Here is a 17262-nt window from a genome sequence, read left to right on the forward strand (position 1 = left end):
AGAATGTATGGTGATATCCAAAAAGAAGGAGAATCCTATCTGCAGGCTGAGAATAAACAGGGAAGACATAAAACAAGTACAGAACTTTTGCTACTTAGGAGGCTGAGTGACATCAGATGGCAGGTGCCACATGGACATCAAAAGAAGAATGGGGATGGCAAAAGACACCTTTACAAGAATGAAGAGTATACTGACCAGCACTAAACGAGGCATGACATCCTGCCTCAGAGCACTGAAATGTTATGTTTATCCAATTATGTTATATGGCTCAAAATGTCGGATAATATCTAGTAACATGAGGAAATATACTGAAGCAGCAGAGATGTGGTTTTTGAGGAGGATGCAAAGAATATCATGGACGAAATGAATATCTAATGATGTTATGAACAGAGTGAGCACAAAAAGAAATAATGCATGAGATCATGAAAAGGCAACGTAACTTCATTGGACATGTGATTAGGAAAGAGGAGTTAGAATGCACGGTAATTATGGGAAAGATTGGAGGGAACAAAGCAAAAGGAAGACAAAGACAAATGATGATGGAGACAGCAGCCAGAGAACTGGAAATGAATACCAATGAATTGATCCACTTGACCCGAAACAGGAGTGTGTGGGCCATGGCACTCAAAGCTCAAACTGGACATGGCACCTGATGATGATGTTACTAAGGCAGGGTTTGTCTGGAGCTGGCACTCCAAAATACTCTTATGGAGACCACCAATAGATTCTCCACTAAATCCTCTAAATACACTGCTGTTGAAATCTTCAGCCCATTTGTCGGGAACACACAGACACCAAACATCAATGGAGGAAGGAGCAAACTGTCTACTGTACCTCTGCACATATGACAAGCACTTCCTGCCCTGCAGGTCCAGGTTGATCTGGCGAACCACGTCAGAACCGAGAAAATGAGGAGCAAACACAAGAAAATTTGCAGATGCTGGAAATTCAGAGTCCTGATGAAGGGTCTTGGCCTGAAAAGTTGACTGTTTACTCTTTTCCATTGATGCTGCCTGGCTTGTAGGATTCCTCCAGCATTTGTGTGTTTCTTTTAACTGTAGAGGAAAGAGGTATTCCTTGACTTTAAGGGACAATTTAACAGGGAAAAAGCAACACACAGAAATTGGTGGAAGAACTCAGCAGGTTATGCAGCATCTGTGGAAAAGATTAAACAGTTCATGTTTCGGGCCAAGACCCTCCATTAGGATGGGGCAGCAGAGATCACGGGGGAGCAGTGAGAGAAGGTTTCACTGAACTCCCGTCTTTGGGAAGAGTTAAACTTCAAGGCAGGCATCCCTCAAAGAACTTCACGGTGGAGTAGCAAATCATGGACGCTAGAAAATCTGCAGATACTGGAAATCCAGAGCAAGACACAGACAGAGACACATACGCACACATATCCTCCAACTCCTCCCTACCTCTGTGCCTCCACCCTACCACCACTCTACCCACACACCCCAAATATCCAAATATTCTGGAGGTGAAATAAGTAGGGTTTGAGGTTTAATTGAAATTTTATTTATGTAGAGATCCAGCACGGAACAAGCCCTTCCGGCCCTTTGAGCCACGCCGCCAGCAGCCCACTGCTTTTAATCCTAGCCAAATCACAGGGCAATTTACAATGACCAATTAACCTACTAACCAATTTGTCTTCGGCATGTGGGAGGAGACCAGAACATCCGGAGGAAACCCACATGTTCACAGGGAGGATGTAGAACCTCCTTACAGATGACTTTGGAGTTGAACTCCAACGCCCCGAACTGCAATAGAGTTGTACTAATCACTACACTACCATGGCCCCCAGTGGTTTATCTTAACCCCATAAATACGTACATCTTGGTTACATACGCAAAATGCTGGAGGAACTCGGCAGGTTAGGCAGCATCCATGGAAATGAACAAACAGTCGACATTTTGGGCTGAGGCCTTTTATGTTACAACTTTATAAAACTCTGGTTCAGCCACATCTGGTGTATTGTGCACAGCTCTGGTCGTCCCACTGTAGGAAGAATGTCAAGGCTTTGAAGAGGGTGCAGAAGAGGTTTGCCAGTATGCTGCCTGGTTTAGAGAGTAGCATCCTGGTAGACCTGCTTGGTTTAGAGGGCATGTTCTATCATGAGAGGCTGGATAAACTTGGGTTGATTTCTCTGGGGTGCTGGAAGCTGAAGGGAGATCTGATAGAGGTTTACAAGATTGAGAGGCATAGTTAGAATAGACAAAGAGCATCTGGTTTCCAGGGTTGAAATGTCTAATACTAGAGGGCATGCACTGAAGGTGGGGGTGGGGGTAGCTTCAGTGAGAATGTCAGGGGCAAGTTCTTTACTCAGAGGTGGATGCCTGGAATGTGCTGCCTAGTATGGCAGTAGAGGCAAAGAGGCTTCAGAGGCTATTAAGAGACATTTGGATAGGCACATGGATGTAAGGAAGTTGGAGAGATAAGGACATGGTGTAGGTAGGAGGGATTAGTGTTTGGGTGTTTTTGATATGCTTTTTAGCTGGTTCAGCACAACATTGAGGAACAACTGGTCTGTTCCTGTGCAGGACTGTTCTGTGTTCAGGAACTTGGTGTAAAGGTGCACTCTCATTTCCTCCTGTATCTCATATTTTGGTGTTCTATGTGAGAGGTCATCCAGTACTTTGAACAACAGCCTTTTGCTTTGGGCTCATGAAATATAAATGGAACCTCTGGATAAATAAGAATTATTTGCAAGAAATAGACCCCAATCACCATGGCTCTGAAGATCAGGCTGTTTTATGTTTGAGCTGTATGTGGTGGATGGCTTTTTTTTTATTGAATAAGCTTGCAATAAAACAACAAATTGTACACTTAAGAACAAAATTCTCTGCTGCATGCAGCAGCAAATGTGGCCAAATTAATTATTAATCACTTGGTATCCTTGCTGTTTTGTCAGGATATTGCATATAAAAGTGAATTTTCAAAATTCTGCTCTTTCAACCATATCTAAAAGGCATCCGTTAGTCTTGTGAGACCATGGATCTGCGCCTGGAAAATCTTCACTCTCCAGGGCGCAGGCCTGGCCAAGGTTGTATGGAAGACCGGCAGTTGCCCATGCTGCAAGTCTCCCCTCTCCACACCACCGATGTTGTCCAAGGGAAGGGCAAGGGCTGATACAGCTTGGCACCAGTGTCGTCACAGAGCACTGTGTGGTTAAGTGCCTTGCTTAAGGACACAACATGCTGCCTCAGCTGGGGCTCAAACTCAAGACCTTCAGATCGCTAGTCAAATGCCTTAACTAGGCCACGTTTCCTAGCTCTGTCTATATACTGCTAAAACTCTCATGCTCTGTCTGTCTGTTTGTAACCTCCAATTAGTGCAAACAGTACATTATAGTGGCACTTTTTTTGGCCAAATCGAATTAAAATGCACTAACTTACAGAATGCAGGCAAAGTTCAGGGTTATATATTCGTATAAAATTACTCATTCGTGAAAATCAACAGGCTCCCTTTCACCCGAGAGCCTATCCGCCATCATGGAAATTGGGACGCGATAGCCCGACGCATGCGCACGTCCAGCCTCAGCAGCGACACCTACCGGAGCAAAAGGGCAGAGTAGCTGTATTTCGAGGGGTCACATGCTGCTAATCACCGTCAGCATGTGCAGGATTGGGATAGATCTAACTGCTTCCCATCAATAAGAGATAATTAAATCTTACTGTAATGAAGTACTTCGAGATACCCATAAAACCCTTTGCTGCAGTCAAAGGACAGCGGTGACTATATCACGTCCATTTAGGAGAGCGCCAACCACATCATCAAGAATAATCAGCATTCTTTGGTGTTAGTGCTTCATATCTTCTATCCAGCATTAGGGTAAAAAAAAAAAATGGTCAGCCTAATTATGTCGCGTGGAAAGGGAAGGGGGACATTATGGTCAAGAGATGATGCCAAACGTCGTCGGGAAGTGGCAAGGAGAGGGAAAGAACAAGAACTGGATGAGGCCAGGGCCGCACAACTCCAGGATCAGAGTCAGGACAAAAAAAGATGAGAGAAGAAGAGACAGAGGAGGAGAGGCATGCACGTCTCCAGGATCAGGGACAAACAACAAACAGCAGAAGAGATGAAGAGACGGGGAATGAAAAGACTGTACGTCTCCAGAATGACAACGATAGGTACAAGGGTGACAGATAAACCAGAAATGATGCCATTAAAAGTGTCCTTTGTTAAACGAGAAGGAGCTATATTTGCTTTGCTACGCATCGTTTCTCTTTAATAAACTGAGGTTTTCTACTTCAGTTTCCAAAGCAAAGCAATACCAATAGCATTCAGGAAAATTTAATGTTCCCATCTCTCAATGAGTCACCCCGTTGTCTAGTAAAATGCTAAATGTCATTCTGTTTGTTTCCTCTTTTTCCTGGACTGAACATGAGAGATGTATGCAAATGCTACATGCTGAAACATTTCCCACTTGTTTGGGCTTCATATCAGTGCCCAGCAAGCCTAGGTCAGCAGTATCTTTTACTTTGCCTTGTGATCTTTGATCCCAGCCTTTGAAAGACCACCTTCTTACATCAGTCTCCACTTTTCTATTTGCCATCCTTGTGGACACCGTACGATCGACAGTTTGATTGAACAAGTCTTGGATTTTTCTGTAGGTCCAAAATTACTGGGTATTGTGCTGAAGCTAATTCCTTTCTTGTGTTACACAGATCAGCGCAGATACTTTCAACCTGCTTTTCAGGTGTATTTTGAAACCAGATCCCAGAGGTGAAACACCATCAATAACTGTTTTTCTCTGCTAACTTGTTGCACCATCCTGCCTTCTAATGAGTCAAGTTTAATAACCCTTGCCTACAAATCAGAATCGGGTTTAATATCGCCAGCATATGTAGTTGTCTTTGAGAAATCAGATGGCACAGAGGAAGGAGCTGTTTCTGAATCAGTGTGTGCCTTCTCGCTTTTGTACCACCTTCCTGATGGTAGCAATGAGAGCAAGGCATGACCTGGGTGAAGGGGGTCCTTAATGATGGATGCCTCCTGTTTGAGGCGTCGCTCCTTGAAGATGTCCTACATACTACGGAGGCTAGTGCCCGCGATGGAGCTGACTACGTTAACAGCTCTGCAGCTTATTCCGATTCTGTTCAGTAGCCCCTCCCGTACCAGACACTGATATATCCAGTTGGTACGTGACTTGTTAAACCCAATCCTTAAATTTACCATCCAATAGTACATAGTTTGTGATTCATTAGTCCGCATTATTTTCTGCCCTTTTCAATGTAATTTCAACTAACTGCTTTAGGAGATGTAACAAGATGCCATAATCGTAACTTAAATAGTAACTTTTTCATTGACATGTTCCATAAACCCATGTCTTTGGTTATTCGTAGTACAATAATTGCGAAAGGTTTGAAATTCCTTTGCTGAAGTAGCTGCAATTACAGCTTCTGAAACTGAGTCTACAGTATTATGTTTACAGTCCAGCAGCCCAATGAAAGAAGGTTCTAACTCCCTTTTCAATTGGACGTTATTCCTTATATTTTGTCACGGTGGTGTAGTGGTTTGCATAACGCTTTTACAGTGCCAGTGGCCTGGGTTCAGTTCCTACTGCTCCATGTAAGGAGTTTGTCCATTCTCCCAGTGACCGGGCGGGTGCTCAGTGTTCCTCCCACACAGTCCAAAGATGTACCGGTTGGTTGGTTAATTGGTTATTGTAAATTGTCCCGTGATGAGGCTAGGATTAAATTGGGGATTGCTTGGCGGCGCAGCTCAAAGGGCCTATTCCACGTTGTGTCTCAATAAATAAAGAAAACAGCAACTTTGCTGCTTTGAAAGAGGATACAGTGGTCACTCCTTCTGTGCTGTATCTCAATAAATAAAAAAAAAATTCCAAGGCGTTTATCATTGTAAACCAGACCATTTTAATTTGCACGCCCATCTCTAAGCTCCAGCATAGCTGAGAATTGCCTCGTGTGTTTACTCTTGGAGTTCGCCAGGTTACATCTTTTGCTTCCTCCCCTGGATCATCATGTTCAGAAACAGGATCCACTTTTACACTTACCCTGCGATATAACCCTCCCTCTTATCTTATTCACGTCTGTTAAAGCAGACTGCCTGTCTGGCAACTCATGGGTGAGACGGGATTTCCTTTGGGAAGACCAAGGCCACCATGATCAGCTCCTGCCAAAAAAAGTCTGCACTTTTGCCAGTGGCTCCATCTCTGCTGTTTTCTTCATTGGGAACTACTTGTTGTACTTGAACAAAGTTGAATTAAAAATTTCCTTATTTTCTTCCACTTCTTTCAGCCACTTTCATCCTGAGAGCATCTGGACAATTGGCACCTTGGCCTTGACTTGCTCAACAGTTTTCTTGATAGGATACTGGATTTTACTGTTTAAAGATAAACAAAATTTAAAACATGCCCAATTAATCTTAACTGCACTCAGATCCATAATAATTAATTCTTAATGACCTACAATTGGAACATGAAAATATCTTTTCTCCACCAATTAAATTCTCAACCTGCATTTCATAAATTCCGTCACTTCTATCAGTCTTGAAGCTCATTCTCTATGTCTGAATGTTTGATCTTGACATTGTGGATGAAGAGGTGGATTGTGATTAAGAAAAAAAAATCTCTGGAGACACTCAGGTCAAGCCACAACTGTAAGACACAGAAGCAAAATTGGGTCATTTGGCCCGTTGAGTCTGCTCTGATGGATCATGGCTGATCCATTTTTCTCTCAGCCCAGTCTTCGGCCTTCTCTCAGTATCCTTTCATGCCCTGCCGACCAGTCAAGAATCTATCAGCCTCTGCCTTAAGTATATCCAATGATTTGGCCTCCGCAGTCGCTGAGGCAATGAATTCCACAGATTCACCACCCTCCGGCTAAAGAAATTCTTCCTCATCTCTGTTCTAAGTGGACGTCCCTCTATCCTCAGTCTGTGTCCTCTGGTCTTAGACTCCCCACCAAAGGAAGCATCCTCTTCATATCAACTCTATCAAGGCCTTTTAACATTCAATAGGTTTCATTCTTCTGAATTCAAGCAAGTAGAGGCCCAGAGTCATCAAACGCCCTTTGTAAGTCAAGCCTTTCGATCAGGGAATCATTTTCGTTAACCATTCAGTCCTCAAATGTTATCTCTCTGCCTTTCCATACTGGTGATGCCTGATCTGCCAAGTATTTTCCAGAACTTCCTATTTTGTTTTCAGAATTACAGGGTCACTGAAGCATATAAATGTTATTTTATTTTCAGTGGCTTGTTAAGTTCTGATGAAGGTTCATTCTGTGTCATTTTCCACTGAATGCACTGTAATCAGAGGTGATAGATCCAGGGCAGAGTCCAGTTCTGGAGTTGTTTTGATTACACGTGGCACTTAATTAATGGAGGTATCAAATGAGGTTTGTCCCGATAGAAGAATGATGCTTGAGGATAGTATTGTTTACTGCCTTTAAAAGAATGATAAAGGAGAGAGCAAATGGTCAGGCTATAACGTTGATACTGACTAGAATAGCCTTGGTGCCACGACGAGGCAAAGAGAGGTGGGGGGTCAGCATGGTAGTGGAGTAGTTCATGTGGGAGTGCCAGTGTGGGAGCTCAGTTCCTGCCACTGTCTGTAAGGAGTCTGTATGCTCTTTCCATGACCGCCTGGGTTTCCTCTGGGTACCGCGATTTCCTCCCACATACTGAAGGCGTGGGAGTCAGGGTTAGTAAACTGTGAGCATACTATGTTGTCGCCAGAAGCACGGGGGCACTTGTGGCCTGCTCCCAGCACATCCTCAGACTGTGTCGGTCGTCGGCACAAACAGCACGTCTCACTATGTTTCAGTGTGCGTGTGACAAATAAAGCTAATCTTGAACTTCAGCACAGCGTTTAGCGTAACGGTATTACAGCGCCATCGGCCTGGGTTCAATTCAACCATTGTCTGTAAGAAGTTTGTGTATTCTCCCTGTGACCGCCTCGGTTTCCTCCGGGTGCTCCAGTTTCCTCCCACATTCCAAAGACGTATGTGTTAATTGGTCACATGAGTGTAGTTAGGCTGCAATGATTTGTTACCGTGCTGTATCTGTAAATAAAAATAAAACCAAACTCTTTATTTTTTTAAAAAAAGTGCAATGTAGATATTCATCTGTGGATTGGCATGGGTTCCATACTCCCCAATACTGCTTTTACCAGTGAGTCTGAACGATAATAGGAAGTGTTCAACATCAACTCAAGAACTCCGTTGTGTCTTCACAGAACAGAGATATTCAAAGTACAATTCTTCATTTTATAGACTCCATACGGTCCATGTTGAATCACATCTCCAAGAGTTGCTGTTGGTATGGACATTTGTTCTATGATTTAAAATGTTTGGAGTTTATACAATACTAAATACTTGCTTTATGTAAAATCTAGCCAGCCAATTTGTGGTTAAGCTTGCTTCCCTCTCTTCCTGTTATGGCCCAAAGCCAAGTCAAAAGTATGTTTTCATTTATGCAAAATGGGAGATGTGGGTCAGGAACATTTTTGGTACTGTTGTAATCTAAATAGAAAAGCAAATCTGTTGTACTGTCAGGTATGTTTCTAATCCACTCTAAGCAGATCTTGATGCCAGAGAAGATCCTGGGAACATAGTTCAGGAATGGTGATGTCGATGAAGCAATGTCTCTCTTTCCTCGTGTCATGTGATGCTATCCCACCGAGAATGTTTACCTCTCAGTGGCTGTGGGGGAACTGCATAACTTGGCAGCTGCATAAAGGAAATCGGCCCGAAGAGATTGTTCGCTTACATCATCCGAAAGAAAAGCTGGTTTGGGTTGTGTTTTGGGCGCTGACGCAGTCTTCATGGTTTGAGCATTCTTGTGTTTGTGGCATTCTTGATATAAAGCTATTTCCTTGATGTACTAGTCTGGTCGTTGAATTCTGCATTTGTTTTTTATCTTGAGAAACGCATCTCCTTCTCAATCTCCATCAGCACAGATGTACCACAAGGCTGTGTGCTTACCCTGTTCTGTTCTCTTATACTATGACTGTCAGGCTAAGCACTGCTCCAATGCCATTTGCAACTTTGCTGATGACACCACTGTCATTGGCCAAATCAAAGTTGGCGACTAATCAGTATGTAGGAGGGAGATTAAAAATCTGGCTGAGTGGTGCCACAACAACACCTCTCACTCAATGTCAGCAAGACCAAGGAGCTGACTTCAGGAGGAGGAAACTGAGAGGCCCATGAGCCAGTCCTCATCGGGGATCAGAGGCGGAGGGAGTCAGCAACTTCCTTGGTGTTTTCATCTGAGTATCTGTCCTGGGTCCAGCATGCAAGTGCAATTGCAAAAAAAAAAAAAATGCATGGCAGCACCTCTACTTCCTTAGAAGGTTGTGGAGACTTGGCATGTCATCTAAAACTTCGACAAGCTTCTATAGATATATAGTGGAGAGTATATTGATTGGCTGCATCACAGCCTGATTATGGAAACACCAATGCCCTTGGATGGAAAATACTACAAAAAGTAGTGGATATGGCCACTTCCATCATTGGTGAAGCCCTCCCATCATTGGTGAAGCCCTCCCGACCATCGAGTATATCTACACGGGAGTGCTATTGTAGGAAAGCAGCATCCATCATCAAGGAGCCCCACCATCCAGGTGATGCGCTCTCCTCACTGCTGCCATCAGGAAAAAGGTACAGGAGTCTCAGTACTCCCACCACCAGGTTCAGGAGCACTTACTACCCCTCAACCATCAGGCTCTTGAACAAAAGTGGATAACTTCACTCAACTTCACTTGCCCCATCATTCAACTGTTTCCCACAACCGATGGACTCACTTTCAAGGACTCTTCATCTCATGTTGTTAATGTTTGTTTATTTATTACTATTTACTTTATTCATTTATGTTTGCATAGTTTGTTGTCTTTTGCACATTGGTTGTTTGTTCGACCTTTTGGCTGTGGTCGTTCATTGATTCTATTGTGTTTCTTTGTATTTACTGTGAATGCCCACAAGAAAACAAATCTCAGGACTGTATATGGTGACACTTGTGTACTTTGAATGCAGAAAATGGTGGAGGAGGTCAGCAAGTCAGGCAGCATCTCTGGAGGGGAATAAACAGTCGATGTTTTGGGCCAAGACCCTTCAGGATCCATGAGGAAATGCATCATTGTTTAGTTGTATCACGCCTCTCCGAGATACAATGGCTTTAGTTGGGTCAAGCTTGACAAATACCAGTAGTTTGTTTTTATTCAATTTGTGGTCATTTTACATACAGCCCACATGGTCTTTGTCCATGGAGTACAGTACTGTGCAAAAGTCTTGGACACATGTATATAGCCAGGGTGCCCAAGACTTTTGTACAGTACAGTGATTGTCAACGTGGAGTGGAGAGGGAGTCTGTAAACCTGGTGGGAGCAAAGGATGTTGGTAATGGTGAGGATGGAGTGCCATGAGAGGGGTGTGGGGCATGTGACCAGGGGCAGAGGGTGGGGCAGGTGCAGACACACCCCAGACCTGAGAGACCAGGCAAGGTCATTTGATTGCAAACAATTGGTTTATTGATGATTACAGATTGTCTCTGGTGCTTCCCACACCCTTCCCCTTTTCCCAACCATAATTCCCTCTCCCTGCCTGTCCCTTTCGTGTTCTCAGTCCACAGCAGTGGCCCATATCAGAATCAGGTTTATCTTCACTCACATATGTCATGAAATATGTTTTTTTTTGCAGCAGTACAGTATAATACATAAAATTACTACAGGACTGTGCAAAAGTCAGAGGCACCCTAGCACCTAAAGACTAAGGAGCTGGTGGTAGACCTGAGGAGAGCTAAGGCACCGGTCACCCCTGTTTTCATCCGGGGGGTCAGTGTGGACATGGTGGAGGATTACAAGTACCTGGGGATACGAATTGACAATAAACTGGACTGGTCAAAGAACACTGAGGCTGTCTACAAGAAGGGTCAGAGCCATCTCTATTTCCTGAGGAGACTGAGGTCCTTTAACATCTGCTGGACGTTGCTGAGGATGTTCTATGAGTCTGTGGTGGCCAGTGCTATCATGTTTGCTGTTGTGTGCTGGCGCAGCAGGCTGAGGGTAGCAGACACCAACAGAATCAACAAACTTATTCGTAAGGCCAGTGATGTTGTGGGGATGGAACTGAACTCTCTCACGGTGGTGTCTGAAAAAAGGATGCTGACTAAGTTGCATGCCATCTTGGCCATGTCTCCCATCCCCTACATAATGTACTGGTTGGGCACAGGAGTACATTCAGCCAGCGACTCATTCCTCCAAGATGCAACACAGAGCGTCATAGGAATTCATTCCTGCCTGTGACCATCAAACTTTACAACTCCTCCCTTGGAGGGTCAGACACCCTGAGCCAATAGGCTGGCCCTAGAGTGGCTTCATAATTTACTGGCATAATTTACATATTACTATTTAACTATTTATGGTTCTATTACTATTTATTATTTATGGTGCAACTGTAAGGAAAACCAATTTCCCCCGGGATCAATAAAGTATGACTATGACTACTATGACTATGTACATGTGGCTAAAGGTTTTGCACAGTACTCTATATATCTAGTACTTAATTAAGGTACCATTTTGTAATCTTTCTCAGCTTCAAACTAAATAGTGATCAGGAAAGGAATTTGGAGTGAATTCCTTCCCCCTGAATCCTCTCAGCTCATTGGGTAGTGTTGCGACCCTTCTGGTGTCCACGGGTGATTAGATATCTCAGCAGAGAGCAACAGTGAGAAGACCTTTGTTCTACAACAGCTTGGTTATTGGACACACCTGCAAGAATAAATTCAGTGTGCATCAGGTCATTTGGCTGACCAGTGGTGTAGTGGCATCTGCAATGGACTTCAAGGCGAGTTATCCTGGGATTGAATCCAGCCCGCTACTTGCACACTTTCCATCGAGTTAGCAACTTGGTCTCGTAAAAAAACAGACAAATGCTAAAGAAACAGCAAAGTTGCCGTCTGATGAGCCTCAAAGCAGGGAGAGGAACAAAAAAAAGTTATTTACTTCAGAAGTTGTTCTGTTCTATGCCTTGTGGCGCAATCACTAGGAGCTTTGCCATTCCTTTAACATTTTCGTTTGTGTTTATTTTTACGAGGCTGGATTGCTAGCTCCCCAGCATGGATGGAAAGCGTGCTAGGAGCTGGCCGGATTTGAACCTGGGACCACTCGCGTCGAAGTCCAGTGCAGGTGCCACTACACCACCGGCCAGCTAGAAAGTTGTTCAGTTTAATTTTTAAACCAGGGGACATCCAGGATGAGTTTTCCACACATAGATACCCTAGCCTTTTTCTGCCTGCTGTACGGGACCAGCCCATGTTTTGCATTGTGTATTATTCAGTTTGAACAACAATCAGGATAGTGATAAACAAGTTTCACTTCTTAATTTAGAATATCATGTCCTCAGGATCTTTGTTTAATATTTTGTACTTCCTGTTTCCTAATTTGCTTCTCCCGATATTCTTTAAGTAGATTAACTGAAGAAAAGTGAACCAGTTCCTATTTCATTTGAATATTACTCTGAAGCATGGTTTAACTGAATGGCCCTTGCGACCAGTGCAGTTTTAATTCTTGCCTTTGAAAGAAATTTTGTGAAAAGTATGAGCTTTCAGAAGTTTATTGAGAAGGTCACAGAGTGGAGATGCATGATGCTGGAGGAACTCGGCAGGTCAGGCAGCATCTATGAAAAAGAATAAAAATTTGATATTTCGGAGCTGACACCCTTCTTTGGAACTGGAAAGAAAGGGGGAAGACACCAGAATAGAAAGGTGCGGAGGGGGAGGAGGATAGCTGAAAGGTGACAGGTGAAGCCAGGTGGATGGGAAAGGTCAAAGGCTGGAGAGAAAAGAATCAGATAGGAGTGGAGAGTGGACCACTAGAGGAGGGGACCCAGGGGGAGGTGATAGGCATGTGAGAGGCCAGAGTTGAGAATAGAAGAGGGGAGGAGAAGGGAAATCCTTTTATGGGAAGGAGAAATCTATATTCATACCATCAGTTTGGAGGCTACCCAGATGGAATACATGGTGTTGCTCTCCACCCTGAGGGTGGCCTCATCTTGTTGCAAGAGGAACCGTCAACCAGCATGTCAGAATGAGAGTGGGAATCATAATTAAAATGTTTGGCCACAGGGAAGTTCTGCTTTTGGCCGATGGAGCGGAGATGCTCAATGAAGCGGTACCCCAATTTACAACGGATCTCACCAATGTAGAGGAGGTTGCATCGAGAGCACCAGACACAATAGACAACCCCAGCAGATTCGCAGGTGAAGTGTTGCCTCACTTGGAAGGACTGTTTGAAGCCCTAAATGGAGGTGAGGGAGGAGGTGAATGGGCAAATGTAGCACTTTGCAGGGATAAGTACCAGGAGGCAGATTAGTGAGGAGGGTTGAATGGTCAAGGGAATCTGTTGCCAGGACTTGAGGGCCTGATTTATAGGGAAAGGTCAAATTGCTTTTTCCCTAGAGCAAAGGAGAATCATGGGAGATTTGAGAGGTATACAAAATTGAGGGGTATAGGGAGTGTAAATGCAAGCAGGCTTTTTCCACTGAGGTTGGGTCAGACTAGAACTAAACGTCATAGGTTAAGGGTGAAAGGAGAAGTATTTAAGGGAATCTGAGGGGGAGCTGGATTGAGTGTGGAACAAGCTGTCAGCGAAAGTGATGGATGTGGTTTTAATTGCATATTTAAGAGAAGTTTGGAGAAGTACATGGATAGGAGAGGTATGGAAGACTATGGTCTAGGTGTGGATCAATGGGGCTAAGCTAAACAGCAGTTCAGCATGGACTAGATGGGCCAAAGGGCCTGTTTCTGTGTGGTAATGCTCTCTGACTCTGACTCTCTTCACTTGAATTGACAGTCGAGGTGTTATGCATTTTGCTGGAGCTCAGGGTGAAGTTTATATAATAATAACTGCCAAGGTTAGCTGCATATTTTGTGTTTGTGTTGAACCCAAGACCTTTAGTTCGACATTGAAGCACTCTTAGGCTTGGGCAGGAGAGACAATATGGTGGTTATGTTTCTGACACTGAACTATCTGCAGCAGACAAAATGCTGGTGGAACTCGGCAGTTCAGTTATTATCTATGGAGAGGAATAAGCAGTCAACATTTCAGGCCAACACTCTTCGACTGTTTATTCCTCTCCATGGATGCTGCCTGACTTGCTCAGTTCCTCCACCATTTTGTGTCAGGTGCTCTGGATTTCCAGCATGCGCAGAATGTCTTGTGTCAATATTTACAGCAGGATTGTGAATCAATGCCATGAGCAGTGTCTTTGGAAAATCCTTCAAATTTTCTGCAAGGATAAGGAAATGATTGGTTTTCTTTCCCAGGTCAACACGATTTATTGAGGCTTGCTTGCAATCTTCTCTGTTGCAACACGCACAGAATGCTGGAGGAACTCGGCAGGCCAGGCAGCATCTATGGAAAAGATGTTGCCTGACCTGCTGAGTTCCTCCAGCATTTTGTGTGAGTTGCTTTGGATTTCCAGCACCTGCAGATTTTCTGGTGTTTGAGTCTTCTCTGCTGGACAGTAGATGCCATTTGCACGCCCGAGTCCAGTCTCTGAGAAAGGCGCTCTTTCTCTGAGCGCTAATTTGGAAAGACTGAAGAAAAGATTCGAGCCTGTGCTCAAAACCTGGGGGACCACTGAAGCAGCAGAAAGCTATCAGTATGGATCCTGTTTATTACGTCCTACTTTTATTCTATTCATTCTGAAGGCAGGCTGTGGGGCCAAAATCCACTGTTGCCTATTCTTCATTAACCTGGATCTCTTTGGGCTTCAAGAGAACTGATTTAATTTGCAAATTACAATTAACAATTCAGTTCTGGATCAACTTTCACTGACCTTGATTGCAGGCAATCTTTGTGGGACACTGAAGTTAAGACAAAGGCTTTCCTGAGAAAAGTAAATTTTATTTTCAAAGTACAAATATGTCACCACATGCAATCCTGAGATTCATTTTCCTGTGGGTATACTCAGCAAATCTATAAAATAGTAACTATAATAGGATCAATGAAAGATCAACCAGAGTGCAGAAGATGACAAACTGTGCAAATTCAAATATAAATAAATAGTAATAGATAATAAGATGAGAGTCCTTAAAGTGAGATCATTGGTTGGGACATCCTGATGGAAGGGCAATGGATTGTCCTTCGCAGGTTATCACTTAAAGGAGACGTAAAAGGGAATCTTATGGGTATTTTGTCGTAGGCTGTCCCGGCATCTAATGGACCTGATATCATGGGGTTTGTTTTGGAGAGTGAGTTCAGTTCAGAACTGAACTCTGTCTCAACTGGGCAAGATGTGAGTTAACAGGTCTGCTAATACCTCAGGTGACGGGGAATGTTACTTTAATTCTTTCTTTCAGGTCTCGTATGTACCTTTGGATACAAGAGTTGCTGCCTGTATTCAAGTGGTGCTGCTCCTTTTCATTAGAAGAGGACTCTGTAGATTCATGAATTTGTACTGTATAAATTAATATTGTAACTGTTAAAATTAACTGCTCAGTGGGAAATATGTCATTCTAAGAGTTGATTCATTCTTATTATAGTTCTCATTAATATAAATATTACTGACTAATCTGTGCACCAGTGTAAACTGAGTGATGTGTAAATTGAGAACGAGACACAAAATGCTGGAGGAACTCAGCAGATCAGGCAGCATCTGTGGAAACAAATGAACAGTTGACGTTTTGGGCCGAGACCCTTCATCAGAAGCGTAAATTTGTTGGTTATTTTTGGGATTAAATTATTGTGGTGTTTATCGTATTGTGTTTTTTTTCGTGGTACTGCACCAGATCCAGAGTAAAAATTATTTTGCTCTCCTTTACACTTGCGTCATGAAAATGACAATGAACAGCCTTGAATGCTTCCACACAGTTCCTTGCTGCAGAAGGTTTATTTTCACGGCCCCACCACTGGACATAAAAGGAAAGGAGGCGAAGTACTTCACCAGGGTCTATTCACCTACCAGAGTAGACTAGAGTCATAAAGTCATAGGAAAGTACAGCACAGAAACAGGCCCTTGAGCCCATCTAGTCTGTGCTGAACCATTTAAACTGTCTACTTCCATCAACCTGCACCGGGACTATAGCCCTCCATACCCCTACCAACCATATACCTACCCAAACTTCTTTTAAACATTTAAATCGAGCTTGCAAGCGTCACTTGCACTGGCAGCTCAAGCCACACTCTCACAACCCTCCGAGTGAGTAAGTTTCTCCTCATGTTCCCCTTAAACTTTGCAGCTTTCACCCTTAACCCACAACCTCTAGTTGTAGTCCCTCCTGATATCAGTGGGGAAAAACCTGCTTGCATTTACCCGATCTATATCCCTCAATTTTGTATACTTCTATCAAATCTCCCCTCAATTTCCTGTGTTCTAAGGAATAAAGTCCTAGCCTATTCAACCTTTCCCTGTAACTCAGGTCCTCCGGTCCCAGCAACATCCCTGTAAGTTTTCTCTGCACTCTTTCAACCTTATTTACATCGTTCTTGTAGGTAGCTGACCAAAACTGTACCCAATACTGAAAATTAGGCATCACCAGTGTCTTGTACAACTTCAGTATAACATCCTATCGCCTGGTACTTTGATTCATCAAATCAAATTCAAGTTTAATTATCATGAAATGGACCTGTAGTACTTAACCATAAGACATAAGGAGCAGAATTAGTCCATTGGCCCATTGAGGCTGCTCTGCCATTCCGTCATGGCTGATTTATTATCCCTATCAAACCTATTCTCCTGCCTCCTGCCTGTAACCCTTGACATGCTAATTAATCAAGAACTTATCAACCTCTGCCTTAAGTATACCTGACTACTTGGCCTATACAGGTCAAGTACTTTAGTGCTATCAAATCTGTTTCCACTCTGCCTGTTATCTATTCACAAACTTTCTATTAAACATTATTTGTATCTTTGAAGCAACTGTGACGGTCTGCATAGTTTTATTGATTATAATTGCTATGTTTTCATTTGGAGGTTATACCATCTCCAATAAATTTGGTAAGTGGAGAGAATTAATTTTTAATTTCTCATTTAAAGGTCTGGGTACCGAGGGACTTTACCGCGTGAGTGGGAACAAATCAGAGATGGAAAGTCTCCAGCGACAGTTTGATCAAGGTAAGTCAGAGGTGTTGAAGTGGCATTGGTCAAGCACGAATATTATCTGGCTGCCTAGGTAGCTAATAACTGCGTGGTGTGTGGGTTTTCACGTTTTGCATTTCCTCTCCAGAAACATGATCCTTGTGATCTGATTGTTGTTATAGATGTGTTAAAAAGCAGGTGTGGCCCACTTTCTGGGCAATGA

The 17262-nt window shown here is 43.4% G+C and overlaps 1 protein-coding gene across 2 annotated transcripts in view; it reads left to right on the top strand.

Moving 5' to 3' along the window:
* arhgap35a (Rho GTPase activating protein 35a) overlaps positions 1-17262 on the top strand; it is a 202649-nt gene that overhangs the window by 174247 nt on the left and 11140 nt on the right. For both annotated transcript variants that reach the window (XM_072269855.1, XM_072269854.1), the window contains one exon: positions 16998-17075. In XM_072269855.1, coding sequence (XP_072125956.1) covers positions 16998-17075 — 78 coding nt within the window. The remainder of the gene's footprint in view (positions 1-16997; positions 17076-17262) is intronic.

This window comes from Mobula birostris, chromosome 10 (genome assembly GCF_030028105.1).
Source record: "Mobula birostris isolate sMobBir1 chromosome 10, sMobBir1.hap1, whole genome shotgun sequence".
Taxonomy (NCBI): Eukaryota; Metazoa; Chordata; class Chondrichthyes; order Myliobatiformes; family Myliobatidae; genus Mobula; species Mobula birostris.